Source organism: Triticum dicoccoides, chromosome 5A, assembly GCF_002162155.2.
Source record: "Triticum dicoccoides isolate Atlit2015 ecotype Zavitan chromosome 5A, WEW_v2.0, whole genome shotgun sequence".
NCBI lineage: Eukaryota > Viridiplantae > Streptophyta > Magnoliopsida > Poales > Poaceae > Triticum > Triticum dicoccoides.
The window spans coordinates 621,366,151-621,388,843 of record NC_041388.1 but is presented as its reverse complement, the minus strand read 5'-3'; the positions used below and the strand labels follow the sequence as shown (position 1 = coordinate 621,388,843).

Genomic DNA, 22,693 nt, shown 5'->3' with positions numbered 1-22,693 from the left:
TAGTCCACTGTGATTCACATCAATAGCCAACGAAGGAAGGTTGTTGCATCCTCGGTGATTCTCACGTCTTGAGATATCTGAAACAAGAGAAATGCCCGGGTCTTTCAAAACATCTACGCCTCGCCAACAACGATATTCGCCATCATCTAGCGCGAGGCGTCACTTTGGGGCATTGCCGGGGCCATACACTTGAGGTTGATCATGCTGCGAGGGTAATTCCTTACATGTGTTTGCGCCGTCGGGTGAGAGTTGTAATTCTAAACCTTCTTCTTAGTCTATAAAACGGGGCCAAACTTTGGCCCATGTTTCAGAAAAGGAGGACGAAACCAATGTTATCTCGTGCGGCCGTAAAAAACACAGGAATTCCCCTGCCCACTCCTTGCTTGCCACCGAGAGCCCAGCTTGCGCGGCCAGTTGCGCATCGTTGGCTGTACGTACGTGCTTTTAAATTCTGCTGCATCGATCACACCGTGAACGGCTTGTCGTGCTCCAAACCAGCCAAAGTCACCGGCTCCCATAGCAACCACTATATGTACGTACACACACCACGAAGCCGATACACAAACACACACAACGCAACCTCCAACATACAGATCGAACCACCGTGCTTGCGCACCTACGCCTCCCCGTCGCCTACAGTAATGGCCTCTCGTAAAGTCGCGCTCGCCGCCATGGCCGTCGTCATCGCCGTGGCCGCCTTGCTCCCGGCGACGGCTTCCGCGGCGTCGTACACCGTCGGCGACGACTCCGGGTGGGACATCGGGATCGACTACCGCGCCTGGGCCAGCGGCAAGAAGTTCAGAGTCGGCGACACCCTCGGTGCGTTTCATCTCGGGGCACCAACCTTGCATGCATGCATGATCGGCGTATGTATATTGACTTATTGATGAGTTGATCCATTTTCGTCTCGTCCGTGCGTGCAGAGTTTCTCTACTCGTTGGGGGAGGCGGAGCACAACGTGGTGTTGGTGGACGCGCAGAGCTTCGCGGCGTGCACCGTGCCCAGCAACGCGCCCACGCTCACCACCGGCGACGACACCGTGTCGCTGACGCAGGCCGGGCAGTGGTTCTTCATCTGCGGCATCGAGGGCCACTGCCAGGACGGCATGAAGCTCGCCGTCAACGTCCACTGATCCACTATATATCGATCAACTGGTGTAGCCACTGCGACCGTGCGAATAAAAATCTTCAGAGCACGCACATTGTACCATTACGCAATTCGGGCCAGTACTTGGCTCCCGACTCAGTTTCCCCGTAGAGTTCAACTGCCTTATGACACTTTTTTTCTCTCTACATATTTATATGTTTTGTTGCCACGTAGTACCAGATTTAATCAAGAGCTACAGTTTGATTCCCCGCAACAAAAGAGTTACAGTTTCATACATTATTAATGTATTGGGCATCTAAAAAGATAGTTTATGTATTGAGTTTTTTTCCTTGCAAACTGTGTTGGAAGATTTTATTTCCTTAGCTGGATTGGGAGAATCTGAGACTATGTGTCAGGTTCACTTGTAACCTGGTCGTTTGTCCAAAGTGGAAATGGAATGGAAGTTCAGGTGAGAAAGGTCTCCCCTTGTGACCGTTCACTCATATTTGTTTTTTGGTAAAACATGCAATAATGTTTTGGATCCGTAAAAATGTCACAAGGACAAAAACAACTTATGAAAAAGTATCACATGGAGAGGAAAAAAACTTGGTAAAAAGTGTCATGGGAATTAAAATATGCTAAAAAGTAAATTTCGTCTTTGTGCGTTATAGCGGGTTAATGGGTGCATGTTCGCTTAGCTTCTGTCCCACCCGGCCCAACTTTTTTGTGGGCTTATATTTCGAATCAAAGCACCGATAAAACTAGATTGTCAAAAATCGATTGAAAAACAGAATTTTGTGTAGGTCAATTTTGATTTGTGCTTCAGGTTCGTTTGATCGTTGGATGAGCATCCAACCCCGGGTCAAAATTGACTTACGCAAGACCAAATTTCAGTCCACTTAAAAGAATCTACAGTCGGATCATAAATCTAATCCAATCGTATGCATCCGCAGACGCATTCGGATGCATCCATGGACATGACCAGTCACCCCTCAAATGCCCGTGTATCTCAAATCCAATACTCCATACTCATGCTAGCCATGCAACATGAATGAGACAAAGTAGTGATCATACCAAACAAAGCAGCAAACGTATACATAGATCAATGAAATTGCATACATACATTAATGCATAACCAAAATACAACAGTTCATTGTTGGACGGACATAAAAATAACTTAAAAACTAAACAAGGGATAGAGAAGGGTAGAGGAACCCGCAAAAAATAAAAAGAGAAGGGCAGAGGAAATCACCATTTCATCGCTGGCCCCTTCCCCTTACGGACGTCGGTGTGGTTGTACCCGTCCATGTAAGCGTTGGCGGCAGGATCGGCGTTGTCGTCAGAGCTTAAGCTGTCAGAGCCACTGGAGATGCGGGAGTCATCGGATCAGATGACATAATACCAGCCACTGTACGACCACGCGGTCCCGCGCCTTCACCATTAGGGCGGCAATCATTTTGACTGCCGCATCTGCCTTTGCCTTGCTCTTCAGGTGCTCAATGGCAAGTCAGAGGGCTTTCTGTTGGAAATATGCCCTAGAGGCAATAATAAAATGATTATTATATTTCCTTGTTCATGATAATTGTCTATTATTCATGCTATAATTGTATTATCCGGAAATCGTAATACATCTGTGAATACATAGACCACAATGTGTCCCTAGTGAGCCTCTAGTTGACTAGCTCGTTGATCAACAGATAGTCATGATTTCCCGGCTATGGACATGGGGATGTCATTGATAACGAGATCACATCATTAGGAGAATGATGTGATGGACAAGACCCAATCCTAAGCTTAGCTCAAAGATCGTATAGTTCGTTTGCTGTAGCTTTTCTGAATGTCAAGTATCATTTCCTTAGACCATGAGATTGTGCAACTCTCGGATACCGTAGGAGTGCTTTGGGTGTGCCAAACGTCACAACGTAACTGGGTGACTATAAAGATACATTACAGGTGTCTCCGAAAGTGTCCGTTGGGTTGGCACGAATCGAGACTGGGATTTGTCACTCCGTATGACGGAGAGGTATCTTTGGGCCCACTCGGTAATGCATCATCATAATGAGCTCAATGTGATCAAGTGGTTGATCACGGGATCATGCATTACGGTACGAGTAAAGTGACTTGCTGGTAACGAGACTGAACAAGGTATTGGGATACCGACGATCGAGTCTCGGGCAAGTAACGTACCAATTGACAAAGGGGTTGCTTGAATCCTCGACATCGTGGTTCATCCGATGAGATCATCGAGGAGCATGTGGGAGCCAACATGGGTATCCAGATCCCGTTGTTGGTTATTGACCGGAGAGTCGTCTCGGTCATGTCTGCTTGTCTCCCGAACCCGTAGGGTCTACACACTTAAGGTTCGGTGACGCTAGGGTTGTAGAGATATGAGTATGCAGTAATCCGAAAGTTGTTCGGAGTCCCGGATGAGATCCTGGACGTCACGAGGAGTTCCGGAATGGTCTAGAGGTGAAGAATTATATATAGGAAGTAGTGTAGTTTCGGCCGTCGGGAAAGATTCGGGGTCACCGGTATTGTACCGGGACCACCGGATGGGTTCCGGGGGTCCACCGGGTGAGGACACCCATCCCGGAGGGCCCCGTGGGCTGAAGTGGGGAGGGAACCAGCCCCTAGTGGGCTGGTGCGCCCCCCCCCCCTTGGGCCCCCCCTGCGCCTAGGGTTGGAAACCCTAGGGTGGGGGGGCGCCTCCACTTGCCTTGGGGGACAAGCCTCCCCTTGCCCCCCCCCCCAAGGAGATCCCATCTCCTAGGGTCGGCGCCCCCCCAGGGGGCCTATATAAAGGGGGGAGGGAGGGCAGCCGGACCTGACGTCTTGGCGCCTTCCTCTCCCCTGCTACACCTCTCCCTCTCGCAGAAGCTCGGCGAAGCCCTGCTGCGATCATTGCTGCTTCCACCACCACGCCGTCGTGCTGCTGGATCTTCATCAACCTCTCCTTCCCCCTTGCTAGATCAAGAAGGAGGAGACGTCATCCGCTCCGTACGTGTGTTGAACGCGGAGGTGCCGTCCGTTCGGCACTTGGTCATCGGTGATTTGGATCACGGCGAGTACGACTCCATCATCCCCGTTCTCTTGAACGCTTCCGCTCGCGATCTACAAGGGTATGTAGATGCACTCTCCTCTCGTTGCTAGTTGACTCCATAGATTGATCTTGGTGAAACGTAGGAATTTTTTTTATTTTCTGCAACGTTCCCCAACAGTGGCATCATGAGCTAGGTCTATGCGTAGTTACTATGCACGAGTAGAACACAAAGTAGTTGTGGGCGTCGATATTGTCAATTTGCTTGCCGTTACTAGTCTTATCTTGATTCGGCAGCATCGTGGGATGAAGCAGCCCGGACCAACCTTACACGTACACTTACGTGAGACCGGTTCCACCGACTGACATGCACTAGTTGCATAAGGTGGCTGGCGGGTGTCTGTCTCTCCCACTTTAGTCGGATCGGATTCGATGAACAGGGTCCTTATGAAGGGTAAATAGAAATTGGCAATTCACGTTGTGATTTTGGCATAGGTAAGAAACGTTCTTGCTAGAAACCTATAGCAGCCACGTAAAAACTTGCAACAACAATTAGAGAACGTCTAACTTGTTTTTGCAGCAAGTGTTTTGTGATGTGATATGGCCAAAGGTTGTGATGAATGATGGATGATATATGTGATGTATGAGATTGATCATGTTCTTGTAATAGGAATCACGACTTGCATGTCGATGAGTATGACAACCGGCAGGAGCCATAGGAGTTGTCTTTATTTTTTGTATGACCTGCGTGTCATTGAAAAACACCATGTAAATTACTTTACTTTATTGCTAAACGTGTTAGCCATAGTAGTAGAAGTAATAGTTGGCGAGCAACTTCATGGAGACACGATGATGGAGATCATAATGATGGAGATCATGGTGTTATGGCGGTGAAAAGATGATCATGGAGCCCCAAGATGGAGATCAAAGGAGCTATATGATATTGGCCATATCATGTCACTATTATTTGATTGCATGTGATGTTTATCATATTTTTGCATCTTGTTTACTTAGAACGACGGTAGTAAATAAGATGATCCCTCATGATAATTTCAAGAAAGTGTTCCCCCTAAGTGCGCCGTTGCGACAGTTTGTTGTTTCGAAGCACCACGTGATGATCGGGTGTGATAGATTCCAACGTTCACATACAACGGGTGTAAGACAGATTTACACACGGAATACACTTAGGTTGACTTGGCGAGCCTAGCATGTACAGACATGGCCTCGGAACACAAAAGACCGAAAGGTCGAGCATGAGTCGTATAGAAGATACGATCAACATGAAGATGTTCACCGATGTTGACTAGTCCGTCTCACGTGATGATCGGACACGGCCTAGTCAACTCGGATCATGTTATACTTAGATGACTGGAGGGATGTCTATCTAAGTGGGAGTTCATTGAATGATTTGATTAGATGAACTTAATTATCATGAACTTAGTCTAAAATCTTTTCAATATGTCTTGTAGATCAAATGGCCAACGTTGTCCTCAACTTCAACGCGTTCCTAGAGAAAACTAAGCTGAAAGACAATGGCAGCAATTATACGGACTGGGTCCGGAACCTGAGGATCATCCTCATAGCTGCAAAGAAAGATTATGTCCTAGAAGCACCGCTAGGTGACGAACCCGTCCCACAGAACCAAGACGTTATGAACGCTTGGCAGACACGTGCTGATGATCACTCCCTCGTTCAGTGCGGCATGCTTTACAGCTTAGAACCGGGGCTCCAAAAGCGTTTTGAGCGACACGGAGCATATGAGATGTTCGAAGAGCTGAAAATGGTTTTCCAAGCTCATGCCCAGGTCGAGAGATATGAAGTCTCCGACAAGTTCTTCAGCTGTAAGATGGAGGAAAATAGTTCTGTCAGTGAGCACATACTCAAAATGTCTGGGTTGCATAACCGCTTGACTCAGCTGGGAGTTAATATCCCGGATGACGCGGTCATTGACAGAATCCTTCAGTCGCTTCCACCAAGCTACAAGAGCTTTGTGATGAACTTCAATATGCAGGGGATGGAAAAGACCATTCCTGAAGTATTTGCAATGCTGAAATCAGCAGAGGTAGAAGTCAAAAAGGAACATCAAGTGTTGATGGTGAATAAAACCACTAAGTTCAAGAAAGGCAAGGGTAAGAAGGACGGCAAGGGAGTTGCCGCGCCCGGTAAGCAAGCTGCCAGGAAGAAGCCAAAGAATGGACACAAGCCCGAGACTGAGTATTTTTATTGCAAGGGAAGTGGTCACTGGAAACGGAACTGCCCCAAATACTTAGCGGACAAGAAGGCCGGCATCACAAAAGGTATATGTGATATACATGTAATTGATGTGTACCTTACCAGTACTCGTAGTAGCTCCTGGGTATTTGATACCGGTGCGGTTGCTCACATTTGTAACTCAAAGCAGGAGCTGCGGAATAAGTGGAGACTGGCGAAGGACGAGGTGACGATGCGTGTCGGGAATGGTTCCAAGGTCGATGTGATCGCCGTCGGCACGCTACCTCTACATTTACCTACGGGATTAGTTTTAAACCTCAATAATTATTATTTAGTGCCAGCTTTGAGCATGAACATTGTATCAGGATCTTGTTTAATTCGAGATGGCTACTCATTTAAATCCGAGAATAATGGTTGTTCTATTTATATGAGAGATATGTTTTATGGTCATGCTCCGATGGTGAATGGTTTATTCTTAATGAATCTCGAGCGTAATGCTACACATATTCATAGTGTGAATACCAAAAGATGTAAGGTTGATAATGATAGTCCCACATACTTGTGGCACTGCCGCCTTGGTCACATAGGTGTCAAACGCATGAAAAAGCTCCATGTAGATGGACTTTTAGATTCTCTTGATTACGAATCATTTGACACGTGCGAACCATGCCTCATGGGTAAAATGACCAAGACTCCGTTCTCAGGAACAATGGAGCGAGCAACCAACTTATTGGAAATCATACATACTGATGTGTGCGGTCCAATGAGTGTTGAGGCTCGCGGTGGCTATCGTTATGTTCTCACCCTCACTGATGACTTGAGTAGATATGGGTATGTCTACTTAATGAAACACAAGTCTGAGACCTTTGAAAAGTTCAAGGAATTTCAGAGTGAGGTTGAGAATCAACGTGACAGGAAAATCTAGTTCTTGCGATCAGATCGTGAGGAGAATACTTGAGTCATGAATTTGGCACACACTTAAGAAAATGTGGAATAGTTTCACAACTCACGCCGCCTGGAACACCTCAGCGTAATGGTGTGTCCGAACATCGTAATCGTACTCTATTAGATACGGTGCGATCTATGATGTCTCTTACCGATTTACCGCTATCATTTTGGCGCTATACTTTAGAGATTGCCGCATTCACTTTAAATAGGGCTCCGTCTAAATCCGTTGAGATGACACCGTATGAATTATGGTTTGGGAAGAAACCTAAGCTGTCATTTCTAAAAGTTTGGGGATGCGATGCTTATGTGAAGAAACTTCAACCTGAAAAGCTCGAACCCAAGTCGGAAAAATGCGTCTTCATAGGATACCCTAAAGAAACTGTTGGGTATACCTTCTACCTCAGATCCGAAGGCAAGATCTTTGTTGCCAAGAATGGGTCCTTTCTAGAGAAAGAGTTTCTCTCGAAAGAAATAAGTGGGAGGAAGGTAGAACTTGATGAAGTATTACCTCTTGAACCGGTAAGTGGCGCAGCTCAAGAAAATGTTCCTGAGGTGCCTGCACCGACTAGAGAGGAAGTTGATGATGATGATCATGAAACTTCAGATCAAGTTGCTACTGAACTTCGTAGGTCTACAAGGACACGTTCCGCACCAGAGTGGTACGGCAACCCTGTCTTGGAAATCATGTTGTTAGACAACGGTGAACCTTCGAACTATGAAGAAGCGATGGCGGGCCCGGATTCCGACAAATGGCTGGAAGCCATGAAATCCGAGATAGGATCCATGTATGAAAACGAAGTATGGACTTTGACTGACTTGCCCGATGATCGGTGAGCCATAGAAAATAAATGGATCTTTAAGAAGAAGACAGACGCGGATGGTAATGTGACCATCTATAAAGCTCGTCTTGTCGCTAAGGGTTATCGACAAGTTCAAGGAGTTGACTACGATGAGACTTTCTCACCCGTAGCGAAGCTGAAGTCCGTCCGGATCATGTTAGCAATTGCCGCATTCTATGATTATGAGATATGGCAAATGAACGTCAAAACGGCATTCCTTAATGGTTTCCTTAAGGAAGAATTGTATATGATGCAGCCGGAAGGTTTTGTCGATCCTAAGAATGCTGACAAGGTGTGCAAGCTCCAACGCTCGATTTATGGGCTGGTGCAAGCATCTCGGAGTTGGAACATTCGCTTTGATGAGATGATCAAAGCGTTTGGGTTTATGCAGACTTATGGAGAAGCCTGCATTTACAAGAAAGTGTGTGCGAGCTCTGTAGCATTTCTCATATTGTATGTGGATGACATACTATTGATGGGAAATGATATAGAATTCTTGGAAAGCATAAAGGCCTATTTGAACAAGTATTTTTCAATGAAGGACCTTGGAGAAGCTGCTTATATATTAGGCATCAAGATCTATAGAGATAGATTGAGATGCCTCATTGGTCTTTCACAGAGTACGTACCTTGACAAGATATTGAAGAAGTTCAAAATGGATCAGTCAAAGAAGGGGTTCTTGCCTGTATTGCAAGGTACGAGATTGAACATGGCTCAATGCCCAACCACGGCAGAAGATAGAGAAAAGATGAGTGTCGTCCCCTATGCCTCGGCCATAGGGTCTATCATGTATGCTATGTTGTGTATCAGACCTGATGTAAACCTTGCCGTAAGTTTGGTAGGAAGGTACCAAAGTAATCCCGGCATGGAACACTGGACAGCGGTCAAGAATATCCTGAAGTACCTAAAAAGGACCAAGGAAATGTTTCTCGTTTATGGAGGTGACGAAGAGCTCGTCGTAAAGGATTACGTCGATGCTAGCTTCGACACAGATCTGGATGACTCTAAGTCACAAACCGGATACGTGTACATTTTGAATGGTGGGGCAGTAAGCTGGTGCAGTTGCAAGCAAAGCATTGTGGCGGGATCTACATGTGAAGCGGAGTACATGGCAGCCTCGGAGGCAGCACACGAAGCAGTCTGGGTGAAGGAGTTCATTACCGACCTAGGAGTCATACCCAATGCGTCAGGGCCGATGACTCTTTTCTGTGACAACACTGGAGCTATTGCCCTTGCCAAGGAGCCCAGGTTTCACAGGAAGACCAGGCATATCAAGCGTCGCTTCAACTCCATTCGTGAAAGTGTTCAAAATGGAGACATAGAAATTTGTAAAGTACATACGGACCTGAATGTAGCAGATCCGTTGACTAAACCTCTCCCTAGAGCAAAACATGATCAACACCAGAATTCCATGGGTGTTCGATTCATCACAATGTAACTAGATGATTGACTCTAGTGCAAGTGGGAGACTGTTGGAAATATGCCATAGAGGCAATAATAAAATGATTATTATATTTCCTTGTTCATGATATTTTTCTATTATTCATGCTATAATTGTATTATCCGGAAATCGTAATACATGTGTGAATACATAGACCACAATGTGTCCCTAGTGAGCCTCTAGTTGACTAGCTCGTTGATCAACAGATAGTCATGATTTCCTGGCTATGGACATGGGGATGTCATTGATAACGGGATCACATCATTAGGAGAATGATGTGATGGACAAGACCCAATCCTAAGCTTAGCTCAAAGATCGTGTAGTTCGTTTGTTGTAGCTTTTCTGAATGTCAAGTATCATTTCCTTAGACCATGAGATTGTGCAACTCCCGGATACCGTAGGAGTGCTTTGGGTGTGCCAAACGTCACAACGTAACTGGGTGACTATAAAGATACATTACAAGTGTCTCCGAAAGTGTCTGTTGGGTTGGCACGAATCGAGACTGGGATTTGTCACTCCATATGACGGAGAGGTATCTCTGGCCCACTCGGTAATGCATCATCATAATGAGCTCAATGTGATCAAGTGGTTGATCACTGGATCATGCATTACGGTACGAGTAAAGTGACTTGCTGGTAACGAGACTGAACAAGGTATTGGGATACCGACGATCGAGTCTCGGGCAAGTAACATACCGATTGACAAAGGGAATTGTATATGGGGTTGCTTGAATCCTCGACATCGTGGTTCATATGATGAGATCATCGAGGAGCATGTGGGAGCCAACATGGGTATCCAGATCCCGTTGTTGGTTATTGACGGAGAGTCGTCTCGGTCATGTCTGCTTGTCTCCCGAACCCGTAGGGTCTACACACTTAAGGTTCGGTGACGCTAGGGTTGTAGAGATATGAGTATGCAGTAATCCGAAAGTCGTTCGGAGTCCCGGATTAGATCCTGGACGTCACGAGGAGTTCCGGAATGGTCCGGAGGTGAAGAATTATATATAGGAAGTGTAGTTTCGGCCATCGGGAAAGATTCGGGGTCACCGGTATTGTACCGGGACCACCGGATGGGTCCTGGGGGTCCACCGGGTGGGGCCACCCATCCCGGAGGGCCCCGTGGGCTGAAGTGGGGAGGGAACCAGCCCCTAGTGGGCTGGTGCGCCCCCCTCTTGGGCTCCCCCTGCGCCTATGGTTGGAAACCCTAGGGTGGGGGGGCGCCTCCACTTGCCTTGGGGGGCAAGCCTCCCCTTGGCCGCCGCCCCCCAAGGAGATCCCATCTCCTAGGGTTGGCGCCCCCCAGGGGCCTATATAAAGGGGGGGAGGGAGGGCAGCCGGACCTGAAGTCTTGGCGCCTCCCTCTCCCCTGCTACACCTCTCCCTCTCGCAGAAGCTCGGCGAAGCCCTGCTGCGATCATTGCTGCTTCCACCACCACGCCGTCGTGCTGCTGGATCTTCATCAACCTCTCCTTCCCCCTTGCTGGATCAAGAAGGAGGAGACGTCATCCGCTCCGTACGTGTATTGAACGCGGAGGTGCCGTCCGTTCGGCACTTGGTCATCGGTGATTTGGATCACGGCGAGTACGACTCCATCATCCCCGTTATCTTGAACGCTTCCACTCGCGATCTACAAGGGTATGTAGATGCACTCTCCTCTCGTTGCTAGTTGACTCCATAGATTGATCTTGGTGAAACGTAGGAATTTTTTTTGTTTTCTGCAACGTTCCCCAACACTTTCGCAGTCTTGCAGCGCAGAACCACCACGCGTTGTTCTCCCCCGTCATGAGGGAGTGCTAAAGGATCGTGGCGAGGAGCTCGTGGTCCAAATAAACCGGCACGAGCAGGCCTAATGGGCGGACAACACGTCCCCACGACCACCCTCCCCCTTGCCCGTTGCCGCTCACGGCGTGCGGCCCGTGACTAAGATTCGGGTGTCCGAGCCGGCGTGGCCACTAGGACCCATCGGTCGCCCGGGGTAACCTTCCGGAGCAGGTAGAGAAGGCGGAAATGGATGCGGCGGGGCGATGGACGGGAAGGTATGCGGCTTCATAGACAAGACCGACCATTCTTGTTGTCCGCACTACGTCGCCGGGTGGCAGGGAACTACACAAAGCCTGAGCTTCCGCCGTCGCCAAGGCCAAGCCGCATGACGAGCTCCTCCACGTCATTCGGCTCTGCATTGCGCCACAGCGACTACTAGCCGTCGTCGACTCCATGACCGGAAGTTGCATTGATGCCGTTGTAAAAAGGGGAGTGGACGAGATGAGGAGGAGACAAAAAGAAGTGGAGTGGAGCGAGTTGTTTGGCTGCCGTTTAGGATTCGTCCATGTGAGGATTAATGTGAGGTCCGAGTGGGCCAGCAACAAGGGCCTGTTCGACATGACAGATGCACTCAGGCACGTCCGAGCCTCACCATACCCACTCCATATGTTGGTTGGGTTTGAAGGGTGCCGATTAACGCAGACGTGTGTGTGCGGTTTAAGAAGTCCGACTGAGTCATGGTTTTGTGAGGGAGCACTGGCCGAAACGTTTGTCCATTCTTTTAACATAGTACAGACGTGTGCATTCATATATATGTGCATACACTCATCTCTATAAATACACACTCACACCCTACCTTTATGAGCATCTTTGAGAGACTGAGTTGGCATTTCATCTTAAGATTGACGAAGTCACCAAAGATAGTCCACGGGAACATCTCTTTTTACTGAACGCGCATCGCCGTAAATCCCAAAATAAATTCAGGAACAAATGCAAGCATTAAAGACTTGAAGTCGCATGGGTTAGGATCCACCTACCCATCCAACAACATGAACATCCGTCCATTGGAAGAGCTTGTCTGCATATGGTTTTACACATAGTTTCAGAACAGCGACGTAGAACGACCGCCGCTAGCTCGTCTTACCTTTTGCGTGTAACACACGCTCGGTTTTCCGTTTAGCAGTGTTGACACCGCAAGCCGGACGTGTTCGTTGGCCGTCTTGGGCACAGATGCGGATGCCACTCCTACTAGGAGGCTGTTTGGTTGCTACCTGACCGACGCGCGTTCGTCTTCGAGCCACCGTTATAAGGTTCCACCCCCACGCACAACCAAACGCAACCAAACAGCCTCGCCCCCTCCCACCAAGATCACGCAGGTCCCGGCGCCCCAATACAGACCGGCGGGAGTCTTCGAGGACTACGTACGTAGCGGCGATGGACGCATCGGCGACGACGCAGAAGCGCAAGTGCCCCGACAAGGAGGAGACGGCCGGCATGTGCGCCAACGGCTGCGGCTTCTTCGGCGCCGCCGCCACGGGCAACATGTGCTCCAAGTGCTACCTGGACCACGTCGTCATCGGCACCGCTAACACCGTGGCCGCCTCGACGGGGCCTCCGGCGAAGAAGGCCAAGATGATCGTCGCCGTCCCGTCCTCTGATGGTGCGGCCGCCTCCTCCACCGCCGCCGCGGCTGACTCCTCCGCGAGCTCCGTGAAGCAGCCGCCGGTGGCGGCGAACCGGTGCGCGACGTGCCGCAAGAAGGTGGGGCTGCTGGGGTTCCGATGCCGTTGCGAGGGCACCTTCTGCAGCGTGCACCGCTACTCGGAGAAGCACGACTGTGGATTCGACTACAAGACCGCCGGCCAGGAGCAGATCGCCAAGCACAATCCGGTCGTGGTTGCGGACAAGATCACCCGAAGGATCTGACGCCAGCAACAAACCAGCAGATCAACGGCCAACCGATAAAGCAGTAGTCATGGCGGCCTCGAGGATATAGATCGATCGATCTTCTTTGTATTTTCTTGGAACGTGTAAATCTTAGTTTGGACTTCGGAGATTGTACTGTGAACAAATGTGGTTAATTCATGAATTGATCAACAAGAGAATTTAGTTCATATGTTGGTTAACTGTGACCGTATGTACAAATAAACTGAGTATAATTACTTTGGTACCAAATGTGATATACATCTGAAATCTAAAATGGCCAATCTATTGCATGTGGGTCATTGCGGTGAGGTGAACGAGGGACCCACCTATCAGGCACTAATTTTCTTTCCCCTTTTTCTTCTGTCCTTCCTCGTCTCTTCCCTACGCCGGCCGCTCCAGAGGCGGGCGCTTGAGCGCGTATTTTTTTGCCGGGGAGAAAGGGAGGTGACGCCGGGAGGGCCCGCCGGCGACGGCCGTGCCACGCGCACATCCGCCCTTTCGTACGTTCCCGCGTTGCACGGAACCAGGTCCTCAGACAGTTTATTATATTCTATCTATACTAGTAGTTCCCCATTAGCCACCTTAACTGTCAGAGGCTGTTTGGGTTGTTGTGGTTCAGTCTGAATTCTGGACAATAAGGCAAACATCCATAAAGCTGTGTGTGCTTTCCGAGTCCAACAGTTTCAGCACCACTTGATTTGGGGCTCTTAATCGGATTTTTATTTTATTCTTGCCTTCTTAGATGATCTGCACACGACAGACCCTTGACTGGCTGAAGCTGTTCTTCCACTGCTTCCTGTACTGCAATAGCATCCAATACAACATCAGGAAAAATGCCACTCTCCTCGTTTGCACTGCAATTACATGTGTTTGCACTGTGTCTTGTCCTTGCTTAGCACATACATGACCAGGTGCAATTTTTTTACCCAGACTGAAGCAAAGACCATTAATGCGTCTGTACTCCTTCAATTGTTTAGCTCTCCGCAATTCCCCTGAATTTGCATGTTGCTTGCCATCAAATATACCATCTGAATTGTTTAGCCCCCATTTATCATGTCGATTCTAGCCGGCGTCCGACTCACTCGCCATGTAGGACCGATGCTGGCCCAACCTGTTAGTATATATGGGGTAAAATAAGTAAAATGATAAGAAAAGTAGAGGTGTCTTCAGGAAGCCAAAGTAATTTTGTGAAATCGGAATGTTGTTAACAAAAGCAACTCGTACATAGCTAATTTCTGGTTCGAAAATGAAGTACACATGTAACTATAATGAAACCAAAATAACAAGGATTAGACCAACTAAGTCCTCCAGTTGTAGCTGCCCAAGTGCGCACTTAATTATGTTTAATCATCATGCATGCAGCTCCAACGATTCTAGCTCGCGTTGTTGGTGGCGAAGCAGAACTTCCTGACTTCGCCCGGGTCGGTCCCGGTAAGCACCTCGATGCTTCCCATCTTCACCATAGCCCCCGCGAACCTGGCCATCCACGCGATGGGGTTAGCAGCGTTGTCGGCTACCATGGCCGCCGTCTTGTTGCCGGTTGTCGGTGTCTGGTCCATCAACGTCTGGTCCGACGTGAATAACACCTGCCCAGAGGCCACATTATGGTAGAACTGGTTGCTCAGCTTGTTCGGGTCTGTCACGCGGTTGTTGCTCACGGAGATGAATCCCCCGCCGTTCCTTGGTGGCGGGCACACCTTCTTGAGCGCCGCAGCGAAGGTGGCGTTCATAGTGGGGTCGACGGTGGGGTACAACCGTGGGGTGACAAAGTTACAGTGTGTGAGGCCGAAGGAGTGCGCGCCGGAGAGCACCACCAAGTCCTCGGCGTTGAGGCCTTTGGCGGCGAAGTTGTCAAGGAGTTCTTGGAGATGAAACGCCGGGGATGGAATGCCTTGGAAGACCTCAGCTGCGACTGACTGGAAGCCGTCGAGGCGGCCGGATGGCATGTGGAAGGTGAAGCCGCCTAATGCGGCGACGGAGTCGCGCGCGGCAAAGGCCAGGATGTCGGCACAGGAGACGACTTCCGGGCAGACGGCCTCCACGTCGGCCTTGATCTTGTTCATTGCATCGTAGCCGCGCAGAGGGATTGTTGTTTTCTCAGTCTGCGTGTTGTTGGTGGTCTGGTCTAGCAGAATGGAGGCATCGCAACCCTGCAAAAGGTCCTTATAAATACACTTTTCCAGATTTGTACGTATCTATGTATATGTCAGTAAAAGTTCATGGTAATATATAGTACTATGATATGTCCATCTTGACAGTTTTAACCTATTCTTGAATGTTATTACGTAGTTAAAATTAGAAAGTTCAATGCATGCTTTCTAAATAGTTTGATGTGCTACTATTCAAGAAATTCAATAAAGGATATAGGAGTAGTAGTACTGTATGTTTATATAGAATAGAAATGTCACATGTGAAATTCATATAGATTTGCAATGGAACCCCAAGTGTTCCAAAATGTAGCGTGGCATGCATGTGTTTTCATTGAGGTACGTACCCTGACAAAGCAATCGTGGAAGAAGAGGCGAACAAAGGCAGCGCCCATGGTGGGGTCACTGCGGATCATGCCTTGCACGGCGCTCCGCACCGTGTCCTCGGCTTTCGGGCACGACGAGTAGTAGAAGCCGTGCTGCAGCCCGGCGGCCATAGACACAGAGCTCAACGCAGCGGCCATGAGCGCCATGAGCACCGCAACCTTGTTGGATGCGGTCGCCATCTCCTTGTTGTTCACGTACTTCTGTTTGCGTGTGTCTAATGAAAGAGACTTGCAGAGGGAGTGCTTGATGGTGACAATAGTGTGGTTTCGATGAGTATTTATAGATCACGAAGACTATGAGGACGAACACGTACATGCATGACCTTATTAGCTAGTGTGTTCAGCGCATACGAAGAATTCGTCTGAATGATTAGGAGGTTGGTTACCGTACCACACTGGTAGTTGAATTATATGGACGCGTTGACAATGCCACATGATATCATATTATTCCATGGAAGATTAGGAATCGCAAGCATACAGAAAAATATGGATGATTAGTTCGTTACAGCATGTTGACACTCTTTTTTTGGCGTGGGACGGGGACAGCATATTTTGACTCTTGGGCTTGAACTATGTTGGCAGGAGATTAATCCAGCTCCGTTGATGACCTTGTTAACACTCTCACCGGCAGTTAGGGATAACACAATGCGTCTTCTCAATGATTAAAATCTCTCCCTCTCTTTGCCATGCAAATGCTAATCACCCACCGACTAGCACGAAGACAATGAACCGGAGACACGAAGGCAATGAACTCGACATAAAACAGGCACTTGCCGTGGGCATTCTCTCCCGATAATCAAGGCGTCTGTTCGTTGACACGAACGTCAACTTGACTTAAATGGTGGTTAGCAGAGTATGTATCACTATCCTTTATTCGTTTGGGATCGACTCGATTCAACCTCAACCCCAACGTTGGTTGGTGGTCTCCACCACCGCCGCAAATTAAGCTGGCTTTTGTTCGTTGGTCTCCACGAACGTTCGTATGCCAGATGAACATGAAGCGCACTAAACATGATTTTGTTCACGATCTATAATTGATTTTGTAACATGCCCTGCTAGCTTGCATGCAGGAGTTGAGTGTGCAATTCTTTCTTTTTTTTGGTTATAGAGCGGAATTGTGCTAACAAGAACCAATTAGTGCACAAGTGGATCTAAAACATAATTTTGTCCATGATCCTTAATTGATTTCATAAGTGCACTCTTGGGTTCCATGGAGGAGTTGACCTGCGGTGTACGTACGTTGTTGCGGTGATATAAATCATTGTGCAGATTTGCGCTAACAAGACCAAATTAATGGATGAGGGGATCTAAAACCTAATTTAGTTCATGATCCTTCATTGATTTTGCAAGTGCGCTCTTGGTTTGCATGGAGGAGTTGACCTGTTGTGCACATTGCTGCCGTGACATAGATTATAGTGCAGAATTGTGCTAGCAAAATCAAATTAATGTATGAGTGGATCTACAACACAATTTGTATCTGTTTACTTTTTGCACCTTTGTTTTTCATTTACATTTTATTTTAATTTTTATCTTCTTTCGATTTTACCTTGTTACTATATTTTTTATAGTTCAATTTTATTTTGTTAGAAAATACTGGAACATTTTATCAATGCACATGAGCACATACATAATCATTCATGATTTGATAAAACCAGGAACTTATTTGTGAATGCATGTTATTTTAATGTAGGGAAAATTTCCCAAATATTAAATGAGTTTTTACATTCAATATACGAACATAATATTTATGTCGTCCATGAACATTTTCACTTTTTGTTATATGATTTTCATGATATAATATGATTTCTACAATAAATAAATCTATTAAACACATTCTATGAAAAAATATAAATAAGTAAAATTACGAAAATTATTGGGCCACACTAGTGGCCGACCCATGTAGGAACCTTTCAGGCTTTTGAACGAGTATATCGGGTCACCTGCAAACGCACACAGGGCGTTCCACCTGGGCCGGCCAAATCGCACATACGTAAGGGCATCTTCAACATGTTGTATGTTAGTCTTGTTGGTAAAATGTTCATGTCATCAACCAACAAGCTATCATACAACTACTCCAATGGATTGTATGTAAGCTACCCAATAAATGGTGAGAAAATAAATGTGATTGCTCTCTATTTTACCTTGGAGCTTGTGTAAAGGTTGTTGGTTAATCTACATATAACTTTGCTCTCTCTTCACATTTAATACATGCCACATCATCACTATGTCCTAAGTGGCAAATTTACCAACACCTAACTTACAACTGTTGGAGATGCCCTAAGGTGCCTGTAGCGACTCATGTCGTGTAATGTCGCGTTTTTCCATCCTGTAGTTGTACTGTGGCGGTCCGGGTTTTATAAGACAAACTTGTAGTTGGATGGTTAGGTGGACAGTGATATCTCCAGCCCACAAGGGTTCAAGTCCTGATGCTCGCATTTATTCTCTTGAAGATGCTCATGGGGGTAATGAATGCGTGCGTGTGTTTATAGGGATGAGTGTATACGCGTATTATGAGCACATGCGTCTATACTGTGTTCAAAGATGTTCTAAAAAAGCATTGTAGCAGATCAGGTTAATGTAGCAAAACAGTTTGAGTGAAAACATTGTTTTGAATGATGTGAAATCAAAATAAGTGATTTTTTTAGTTGAGTGAAATGAGTGTTTCGTATTAAGTGAAATCAATGATTCAGAATTTATTTAAATCTGTAGATTCAAATGAGTGAAATATGTCAATAAAAGGAGTGAAATTGTTCTTTTTGAAGATGACTGAAATTGTTTATTTGAGAACTGAGTGAAACAAGTCTTCTGAAATGATTGAAAGTGTTTTGAAATGAGTGAAATCGGAGTTTTGAAATGAGCGAAATCAATGTTTTGAATATATTCTACACTCCTGAGTTTTTAAGAAACGAGTGAAATCTGTTTTTAATAAATAAGTGAAATATGTTTCACTAATTTTAAAAATGGATTATAACATATTCCAATTTGATCCCGTCTTAAAGATCTCGACGTCAGAAATTGAAATATGTAAACAGATTTAAAAATAAATTTTGTTTCATAAGATACCTATGAATGAACATCTCAGAAGAACATAAAGTAGTACTTGATTTTCTATGGATGAAGAGAGATAACCATGTGCGCATGCACCCAATATCTCATGCTCTGACTCGCTGGCATAAAGCTAATACATCTGACACCATTTCTAAGTGTATCTTCTCTTTTTGCCGGGTAAAAACGAGTGTATTACTCAAGAGCGTGGAGCTTCATCCCTCCACAGACTAGGGATGTTAAGCGGACCCGAGCAGAGCAAGACCATAATTTGGTCTTCTGATCACCCAAAGTTAGCTGAAACATGACTAATATTATTTTGCTCTCTGGAAATGTGTGTAACCCTACACTCCCGCTCACCCATCAATCTCTTCACCTTCGAAATGACCATGGCATATTGTGATCGATCCTTGCTCCTAGCATTGATCGACGAGACCGCTTGGAGACTATCGCATTCCAAGACGACTGGAAGTTCCATCCATTGGTGTGCTAGAGCCAGCCATTTCATGCATCCTGCACGCTCTGCATGAAGGGCATCCGGGCACAGCCACAAGGATCTGCAAGCCAAAAAAATGATGTCGCCATTTTGGTCCCACGGCACCATTCCCGTACCTGCTATCCCATCTTCTGGATTGAAAGAGCCATCCACATTCAGCTTCGCCCAGCTCACCGGCAGGGGACTCCAGTTGCAGGTCGGGAATGGGTTATGGAGTACATACCAGTGCGCTCGAAATTTCAGTGCACAGGAATTTTCTAGAGTAATGTCTCCTAGCATTTTTGGTGAGAATCTCGAAGCCAGAATGAACTATAGATACAGGCACGGGAGGTCCCGAGCACGGTAGATTTTCCGCCCCGGATCAACAACAATATTAATGGGCAATTTAATTTATATAGGACGAGTCGAGCAACTAATAAATCGTCATGATACGGGGAACATTACATGAATCCAGCAGTGTGATTGATCACACCGTACGTGCACGATGTGACTAGTAAAGAACAGACACGAACAACGTAGTTGATACAGGGCGCTGGCCGGCAGCGGCAGGTCATCATCACTTGGAAACAAAGGGCCGCCTGGACTTGTGAGGAGTAGACGACGATGGCACCGTCGACCACGGAGCTGGTGCAGGCGCAGGCGAAAGCGCGTCCGCGGCGAGGATGGTGACGTTGAGCTTCAAGCCCATCTGGCAGTGGTTGCCCACGGTGCAGATGAACCACCTCCTCCCCGCGTCGCCGAGGTGGACCTGGTCGGCACCGGACCTCCAGGCGGCGCCGCCCTTGGTGTTCTTGCACGCCTTGAAATCCGGCCCGCTCACCTCCACCACGTTATGGAGGGCCTTGTTGTACTTGAACACTGCAAGCACGCGCGCGCATCTCCGTGAATCAGTAAAGCAGTTCAATCTCGTTTGTGCAGCGAGAACGAAGGGCACATGGTAATGGCTAATGGACGCATGATTACCTAGCGCGTCGCCGACCGTGAACTGCTTGCTCTTGGACCAGGTGGTGTAGTCGAACCCGAGCGTCCACCCACTGCCGTCGCCCACGGGGTGGACAGTGGCTGAGGCGGCGAGCAAGGGGAGGAAGACCATGGCGAATGCCACCGCCACGACAAGCATCTGCTTGGAAGCCATGGAGATCGTCGAGCCCCGAAACTCAAACTACTTCTTCCTATTTACTTACTGCTCTCAGGCTGTACTATGGTGTGATGACTGATGAGAACAAATTAAAGCACACATACATGGTTATATAGAAGTGACAATGATCTTGTACGTGCATGGGAGAAATAGTCAAGACACAGGGTGGAACTAGTAGCCCCTCGTCGGAGTTACCAATGGAGGGGTTGTATTGCATGGTTGACACGGTCCGCATCTTCCTTTGCAGCCCTTCGTCCAAATGTCATCTGAGAGCAGAGGTTTGACACGTTCGCCAGACCCATCAGGACAGGAGCAAGAAACAACGGGTAGTAAAAACAAGATTTCAAATACTAATTTTGCTCTCTTGTATTCAATTGATGAATGAAATTTTCGGAAAGAACAAATATGTACCTCTGTGTTTACACTGGCTCTCTTTAGAAAAGCCTAGCTACAATTACTGGTCGATTTTGTTTCTCTTTGGAGAGCTTGATACGCTCCACGTTACCTCACTACAGCTAAGATGAGGTTGAAATCAAAGAGGTGGAGGCAAGAGGCTAGATTTAGTCTTCCTGCAAATTATGCTAATCTTATCTTAGCGATGCCACATAGAATAATTGCTGAGATGAAAGAAAGAAAAACAAAAAGGGCATGCCTTCTCTTAGCTAAGAGTTGATCGGTTTTTTTTTAAATGCCATTATGGCTAAGAGTTGATCTCTTAATAACAAAGATAAGACATTCGTCCAATCATACAAGATGCTTCCTTAAATTCACTTATTTTCTAGTTTAATTGTGATGGTCCTCTAATTTTGTGATCTCCAATCATTAATTGCTAGAGAATGCACAAAAAGATCAGCCATTGTAACAAATCAATGAAAAGATATGCAAGATTTGTGACGAGAAAGGACGCCACTTGGTTGCGCTCGTGCACTCCACCTCTACCAGGGCGCACACGCTATTATTGGAAAAGCTTTTCGGTGTCTCGCAACATTCCAAGTAAGGCAAAAAAGTGGACGCAGATTAACTGAGATCGAGCTCATATGAGCTCAGATGAACAAAAAAATTTAAAATACTCAGAAACTTTTATGGGAAAAATTGATAAATGTTATAAATGCTTGCAAAGTTTTATCATAGAATGACATTCGTGGAAGTCGTGGCAAAAAACAAAACAAAATCAGCATTCCAAAATTAACCTTTTTGGAGCATCAATTTTTTTTGCCACGACTTCCACGAATGCCATTTCATGACGAAACTTTGCAAGCATTGGAAACATTTGTCAAAGTATTAGAACAAAAACTTTCAGAAAATTTTGCATTTATTTTTTTTAAAATAGATTTTACTATTCACTCCAGCTTATACTCCCTTCATTCTATAATGCAGTGCATATTAATTTTTTAGGAAGTCAAGCATGTCTATGTATGACCATGTTTATTGAAGAAAATGTTGACATCCAAAATTCAAATTTAGTATCACTAGATTCATCATGAAGTGTACTTTTATATTTGATTTATTTACTATTTTATATGTTGGTGGTTTATTTTATAATCTTGGTCAAACATAGACATGTTTGACTTTTGCAAAACTAAATACGCACTACGTTGTGGAACAAAGGGTGTATGAGCTCGAGTTGAGAAGGACACTTTCGCAAAGAAGTGGTTTTTACGTGATCCCTTTCTCACTTGCAGAGACAATCCAAACAACTAGCGTGATACTACCAAGCTCAACTATACATACATATACCGTTTCTTTTGCTGGGGACATACATATATATACCTTTCAAAATAGACGATGTGAACATCATGCAAAACCTATAATGGAATGGAAATTAAAAATCATATTATTTGTTAGTGGCGTGTCCAAACTATAATTCGCCTAGCTACACTGGAGTTCCTCGTCACTAGACATTAACACGTTCCTACGAATATTTTCGAAAGCAACTTACTATGATAAAAAGCAAGTTTTACACTGTAAATCAGTTTTTTCTGTCGCAAACTGATAGGTTGATCATTTTTGACAAATGTGTGTATGGAAAGCAAGATTTTTTAAGTAGATAATCTTTTACACGTTGTTAAAGATATTTTTGTACAATTATCGGAGCTTGGATTAATACTTTTGAAAATAAAATTAGTGTGATGAAAAAGCAAATCTGTAATATGAACTTGAATTTCATCATACTAAATTACTTTTAGACATTTGTATATGCACTAAAAATTCCATGAAAGTAATTTAATGATAT

The 22,693-nt window shown here is 46.2% G+C and overlaps 4 protein-coding genes across 4 annotated transcripts; 2 read left to right on the top strand and 2 right to left on the bottom strand.

The window, feature by feature from the left end:
• Positions 1–629: 629 nt before the first annotated feature.
• Positions 630–1,355, top strand: LOC119298138 (basic blue protein-like). Its single transcript, XM_037575647.1, has 2 exons — positions 630–819; positions 924–1,355. Exons 1-2 carry the CDS (start codon positions 642–644, stop codon positions 1,130–1,132), a joined length of 387 nt encoding a protein of 128 aa, XP_037431544.1. The 5' UTR covers positions 630–641; the 3' UTR covers positions 1,133–1,355.
• Positions 1,356–12,675: 11,320 nt separating this feature from the next.
• Positions 12,676–13,389, top strand: LOC119298137 (zinc finger A20 and AN1 domain-containing stress-associated protein 7-like). Its single transcript, XM_037575646.1, has one exon. The coding sequence runs from the start codon at positions 12,757–12,759 to the stop codon at positions 13,246–13,248; it is 492 nt and encodes a 163-aa protein (XP_037431543.1). The 5' UTR covers positions 12,676–12,756; the 3' UTR covers positions 13,249–13,389.
• Positions 13,390–14,446: 1,057 nt separating this feature from the next.
• Positions 14,447–16,009, bottom strand: LOC119298136 (peroxidase 2-like). Its single transcript, XM_037575645.1, has 2 exons — positions 15,743–16,009; positions 14,447–15,398 (listed from the first exon to the last, which is right to left on the bottom strand). The coding sequence occupies exons 1-2, from the start codon at positions 15,959–15,961 to the stop codon at positions 14,622–14,624; spliced, it is 996 nt and encodes a 331-aa protein (XP_037431542.1). The 5' UTR covers positions 15,962–16,009; the 3' UTR covers positions 14,447–14,621.
• A 3,869-nt stretch (positions 16,010–19,878) lies between these two features.
• On the bottom strand, positions 19,879–20,457 carry LOC119298134 (mavicyanin-like). The gene is made up of 2 exons (XM_037575644.1): positions 20,286–20,457; positions 19,879–20,180 (listed from the first exon to the last, which is right to left on the bottom strand). Exons 1-2 carry the CDS (start codon positions 20,455–20,457, stop codon positions 19,879–19,881), a joined length of 474 nt encoding a protein of 157 aa, XP_037431541.1.
• Positions 20,458–22,693: the final 2,236 nt, after the last annotated feature.

Bases quoted from the DNA above. Each gene is read 5' to 3' on its own strand.
- LOC119298134 (XM_037575644.1), bottom strand. From the start codon at position 20,457: ATGGCTTCCAAGCAGATGCTTGTCGTGGCGGTGGCATTCGCCATGGTC. The intron at 20,181-20,285 runs GTAATCATGCGT...GCGTGCTTGCAG, and splicing joins CACGGTCGGCGACGCGCTAG to TGTTCAAGTACAACAAGGCC.
- LOC119298136 (XM_037575645.1), bottom strand. From the start codon at position 15,961: ATGGCGACCGCATCCAACAAGGTTGCGGTGCTCATGGCGCTCATGGCC. The intron at 15,399-15,742 runs GTACGTACCTCA...GACCTTTTGCAG, and splicing joins TCCACGATTGCTTTGTCAGG to GGTTGCGATGCCTCCATTCT.
- LOC119298138 (XM_037575647.1), top strand. From the start codon at position 642: ATGGCCTCTCGTAAAGTCGCGCTCGCCGCCATGGCCGTCGTCATCGCC. The intron at 820-923 runs GTGCGTTTCATC...CCGTGCGTGCAG, and splicing joins CAGAGTCGGCGACACCCTCG to AGTTTCTCTACTCGTTGGGG.
- LOC119298137 (XM_037575646.1), top strand. From the start codon at position 12,757: ATGGACGCATCGGCGACGACGCAGAAGCGCAAGTGCCCCGACAAGGAG.